At 42.7% G+C, this 6057-nt stretch overlaps 1 protein-coding gene across 1 annotated transcript; it reads left to right on the top strand.

Annotated features, from left to right (window-relative positions):
* Positions 1–327: 327 nt before the first annotated feature.
* On the top strand, positions 328–2841 carry LOC122939375 (zinc finger MYM-type protein 1-like). Its single transcript, XM_044295441.1, has one exon. It carries the CDS (start codon positions 328–330, stop codon positions 2839–2841), a length of 2514 nt encoding a protein of 837 aa, XP_044151376.1.
* The last annotated feature ends 3216 nt before the right edge of the window (positions 2842–6057 follow it).

Here is a 6057-nt window from a genome sequence, read left to right on the forward strand (position 1 = left end):
GACTGCAGGTAACACTACCACATTATCAGCACTAGTGTTATCTGTGGTTTTACATAGGACTGCAGGTAACACTACCACATTATCAGCACTAGTGTTATCTGTGGTTTTACATAGGACTGCAGGTAACACTACCACATTATCAGCACTAGTGTTATCTGTGGTGTTACATAGGACTGCAGGTGACATCTACTACATTATCTGTACTCATAGAGTTATCACTGTGTTATATGTGGTGGTAAATAGGACTGCAGATAAAACTTTTATGGTATATTCACAGGAGTCCCATAGATTCAGATACCGTATCGTGTAGTAGCAGGTAGCAGTATCATGGGTCCCAAAAAACTCTCCGGTTCCCAAAATCGAAAACGTAAGGTGCTTATGAATTTAGAGGACCAGAAGAGTGCAGGGGCTTTAAAAAAGTTCTTGGGAAGATCAGCACATAGTGCTTCCGAAGCAACTGAAGAAGAAAAACTAGATGACGTTAGCTGCAGCAGTCAAGCTGATGATGTCCATCTTGAGAAGAATGAACCTTCAACATCAAGTTCATGTCTACAAGATCTGGATTCAAGTGCTCTCTCTAACCCACTGTCTTCTAATAGTCCCCCTGACTCAGTGTCTTCTGAGAAAACATCTGAAAGTCTATCAGATCCTGCTTTATGGCCGAAATTAATTTCCAAGAATGTTGACCGTATTTTGGAATTTGGCCCTGTGCAGGTGACAAATATGGAGTTTAAAAAAGATGTTCATAATCGCCACTTCTCTGCTACATTCTATAAGCGAAAGTTAGAAAGTGGAGAAGAGCAGACAAGGCGATGGCTGGTGTACTCTCCATTTGCAAATAAAGCTTTTTGTTTTTCTTGCAAGTTATTTGACTGGAATGCAAAAAGTTCTTTGGCTTCAGGAGGGTCAGAAGACTGGAGACATATGGCAAATATTCTCAAATCTCATGAAACCTCCAGCAGTCACTTTTTAGCTCAACAGATGTGGATGGAAACACAACTGAGATTGAAGTCCAAAAGTGCAATTGATCACAATTTACAATCTCTTATGAGCCAAGAAAGAAAACATTGGAGATCAGTAATGGAGAGGCTACTAAACATTGTTCACTTTTTAACTGAGCGTAACTTGGCATTTAGAGGATCTTCAGATCGTTTGTTTACACCCCATAATGGCAATTTTCTTGGGCTTGTGGAATTACTGGGAAAATATGACAATGTGATGGCAGAGCACTTACGCCGTGTGGCCTCAAAGGAGACAGCAGACCACTACTGTGGAAAAACAATTCAAAATGAAATAATAAACCTAATGGCAAAACAGGTACTTGAGGACATTTTGGAACGTTGTAGAAAAGCAAAATATTACTCAATAATCCTGGATTGCACCCCAGATATTAGCCACAAGGAACAGATGTCATTTACAGTTAGATTTTTGGATAACAGCACTGGGGATTTGAAAGTAAAAGAACATTTTATTGGGTTTCAAACAGTAGATGACACAACTGGAAAGGGACTGGCTGACTTCCTCCTTCAATTTCTATCTGAAAAAAAACTGGATATTGATAATTGCTGTGGACAAGGGTACGATAATGGGGCAAATATGGCAGGAAAAAACAGTGGTGTCCAGTCAAGAGTTTTAAGTATTAACCCAAGAGCCATATTTGTACCATGTGGATGTCATTGCCTTAATCTCGTCATTGGTGATGCAGCACGGTCAGGCAAGGAATCACTAGAGCTGTTTGGAGTAATTCAACGCATTTATGTTTTATTCTCTGCATCTGTAAAGAGGTGGAAGATTTTGACAGACCATGTATCTGGCCTCACGTTAAAGCCTCTATGCACTACACGGTGGGAATGTCGGATCAACTGCCTTAAACCTTTCAGGCATAATCTTGTTGAGATACAGGATGCATTGATTGCATTGTCAGAGGAAGAACACGCAGAACCAAGTGTCTGTCACGAAGCTCTGACATTGTCTCAGCAGGTTGGCAATTTCAAATGTATTATGGCATTATGTGTTTGGTATGAGATATTGTACCAAGTCAATATTGTCAGTAAGGCAATGCAGCGCGAAACAGCGGACTTGATTTTGGTTACAGAGTTAATAGACAAATGTAAACACTTTGTTCAAATCTTCAGAGACACTGGATTTGAAAGTGCATTCCTTATTGCAAAGGAAATAGCGCAAAAGCTTGAAGTTGAGCCTGTTTTTTTATCATCTGCTCGCATTCGAAGGAAGAAGGCTTTATTCAATTATGAGGGGAAAGATGAACCTTTAACTAATCCAAAGGAGAGATTTAAAATTGAATTCTTCTATGCTTTAGTGGATACAACAATTATGTCATTGGATGAGCGTTTTGACCAGTTGAAAAATCATACCAAGGTTTGGGGATTCCTGTATACCATAAAGTGTCTCCCAGCAAGGGAAAATTTGACGGAATGCTGCTTGATGTTACAGAAGGCTTTAGAGAAAGACAGCCAATCTCTTATCAGTGGAATCGACTTAGCAGAGGAGCTTTGGCACATTCAAGGCCTTATTCCCCAAGAATCAACAACGCCACTGAATGTACTTAACTTCATTGTTAAGAATAGACTCACTGACACATTCCCAAACATCTGGATTGCACTACGCATACTACTGACAATCCCTGTTTCTGTGGCATCGGGAGAACGCAGCTTTTCTAAATTAAAGCTGATTAAAACTTACCTCAGATCCTCTATGAGTGATGAACGACTAACATCGTTATCAGTGCTGTCCATTGAAAATGACGTTTTCAAAACATTGGATCTTAACAGCACCATTGATGAATTTGCAAAGGCAAAAGCACGTAAAGTTGTGTTTTGAGCTTGTGCATGTGTACACAGTTAAATTGTACCTATTTTTTTGGCACTTTTACATTTAAAGCTTTTTTAAAAAGCTGGCACTTTTGTAGGTTTTATACTCTGGATTATTGCACTTTCAGACTCCTCTTTAAAAGTATTAGTGCAGGAAATAAATACCAAGTGATGAGGATCTGCAAGGGGTGTCTTAGTGCTCATTTTGAGTTTGTGGAGTTCTAGTTTACATTTTACTTTGTTACACGTGGTGCACTTTGTTATAGTAACAATCTAGTCTAGGTTTTGTGTTCTGTTTTTTGTTTTTACTTTTCTAGATGCACTTGAAAATAAGGGTCTGCGGGGCAACCTGACACTTTCTTTTATAGACTCTATTTTAGTTTGACATTTATTGTTTACCACTTGATTGTCTACTGTTGTTTTATTTAATATGAATGATTATATTGTGCTTACATGTTTAATACCGTTTGAATAAAAGTTGTATTTTTATCATAGCTTGTAATCTGTTTTTTGGGGACTTAACCGAATGGAAGGTTTTAAATTGAGCAGATATTGGAGAAATGGGTGTGACCACTGAGGGGGTGTGGTTACTGAGGGGCGTGGTTACTGAGGGGCGTGGTTACCGAGGGGCGTGGTCACCGAGGGGCGCTGTAAAGCTTTCTCGCACAGGGCGCCTAAAGACCTAAGGCCGGCCCTGAGTGCAGGTTTTGTAAGTGTATGCATAAATAAATTAAACTGAATGTCACAAATATTTAGGATGCTCAAACATTATACAGGAGATGTAGCGCAGGTAATGTCGCTGCTGTAACCAGCGGCTAATGTTATACAGGAGATGTAGCGCAGATAATGTCACTGCTGTCACGAGTGGCTAACATTATACAGGAGATGTAACGCAGGTAATGTTGCTGCTGTCACCAGCAGCCAAACAATTGCAAGCAATTTAGCACACGTTGCGCCAATATATTTCGCAGCCAGATAAAACAATAGTCCCCAAAAGGACTGGTCGTTCTCTAACACCTTTCAACACTCAACACTCTCTAAAAAAAACACAATTCCTCTCCCTACACTATCTGTCCCTTCTGCTGCAGCTCGCCCTGACTAAGTCTGAGCCGAACCACGTGTCATCGGGTTCTATACCGGGCTGGTGCAAGGATTTTTGCCACCCTAGGCAAAAGCACATTTTGCCGCCCACTTGACTCTGCTCATTGACCACTCCCTTTTACCAGCCCCTTTTTCAGTCACCTATTGCATGCAATATTTAACTATGGTCGTGTACCCTGTGCCAGTCTGACTATGGTCGTGTACCCTGTGCCAGTCTATGGTCTTGTACCCTGTGCCAGTCTGACTATGGTCACATACCCTGAGCCAGTCTGACTATGGTCACATACCCTTTGCCAGTCTGACTATGGTCATGTATATATAATATCCAGCCATTGTCTGCCACCTAGTACCATCTCAGTGATGTCAATCACTCTACGCTGTTCAGCAGGTTGGCACACCAAACATGAGCAGTGCCGCCTTTTTACTGCCAGGTGCCATTCAGCCACTGTCTGAAATCCTGTGCCACCAGGGCAACATAAAACAGTATGCTGCCTTGTGCCCTCTGCCAGTCTGGAACTGTCCTGCACCCTGTACCATTCATAGCCCTTTAGACAGTCTGTGCCACCTATTAGGCTACATGTGCCACTGCTAGGCACCCTGTGCCAGTCAGAATCTATGGCCCCTAGTCAAGCAGCAGGTGTGCTCTGACCCCTGTACACAAGTGTGTGCCACCCTGCTGCTGCCAGTTACTGTCCCGCAGCCTCTGACACCCTAGTTCAGGTTGTCAGAGTGCGGTTGCCAGGGGTGCTCACCAGGTTCTGCTCCTCACTGTGCTCCAGGTCCACATTGCCTTGGCTCTTGCCAAGATCATGTGTCTTCGGCGCGTGATCCCGCGAGACCCACCTTGGGAGGTCACGGGTCTCGCGGGATTGCGAGCCCAAAGTGACTGAACAAACTCATGCCCGCGCAGGCTCGCACTCGCAGCGCATCTGGCTGGCAAGTACAGGAACAGAAGGAGTCAAGGAGATGAAGTCAGATGAATCACAAGTAGGTGGCGGGGCGCGGGCGGCGGCCAGGTGCTAGTGCTTGGGATTCGGACTCCAGAGTGGCAGCACCCTCAGGCAGAGTGCGCTCTACGCGGTGGCCTACTCTGCTTATGGGTGGCAAGACCGCAGTAGCAGCTTCCTCATATGTTATCCATCCCATAGACCTCGTAACAATGAGGGATCTCTTCAATCCATCCATACTCAGGAGACTGTAATTATGTAGCACTGTAGGCGATGTATTGTTGACACTGGTGATCGACTTATAGTGGAGTTCGGGCGTTGTAGCTGGGGTGACTGTGCAAGTCCATGCGCACACGCATCCGAGATTCTTAGATGCTGAATTTGGCTATGGAGTCACATCGGGTATTGGTAAGGTGTTTGATTGTATGCATGCATCCGTGTCTATAGTCATGTGACCTGACTACTCCCCATGATGAATGTGGGGTAATAGCTCCTTATTTTAACCAATTGTTTCCTGGGTCATTGCACAAGTGCACTTTATACACATGAATTTTGCATTTATTTAGATAATGTATTATGATATGCAATCCTATCACGGTTCTATTTTATGTCCAAGCACTGTGTTCACCTGATCTATATATGTATACACATGTATCATTATTATTATTTTTTAATTATCACTTGTACAGGCATGTATTAATGCTAATTATGTTTGATGATGTCACTTCCTCACACTATAAGTATGTTTAGTTTGCTTTGATACATTGCTTGAGAAAGGCTTCATGTTGGAGCCGAAACGTTGCGTCACCACTGGGTGAATAAACAGCTTTCTTTTTTCTACCATACTGGAGTGCTGCTCTGTTTTTTACTGATTTTATCTTGGGACGCTATTCCCATTGGAGCTTGCACCCTATTTCCAATATTCTAAGGTTGGTGCTGCCATTTATTATATTATATATATATATATATATATATATATATATATATGTTGGTAAGGCTGATTAGTCAGCCTGCATTTGTGGGAGGGGCGGAGGCTCTTCATATATGAGCCACACCCTCACTCACAGGCGTGTGTTCTCAGATGCCCCACCCTCCCTCCCTTATCTTCTCATTTCCACAGGGTATGCCCACTTATAGGCCTACCCATGATCATGGCTTAGGGCACACAACAAGCCATT

The sequence above is a fragment of the Bufo gargarizans genome, chromosome 5 (genome assembly GCF_014858855.1).
Source record: "Bufo gargarizans isolate SCDJY-AF-19 chromosome 5, ASM1485885v1, whole genome shotgun sequence".
Taxonomy (NCBI): Eukaryota; Metazoa; Chordata; class Amphibia; order Anura; family Bufonidae; genus Bufo; species Bufo gargarizans.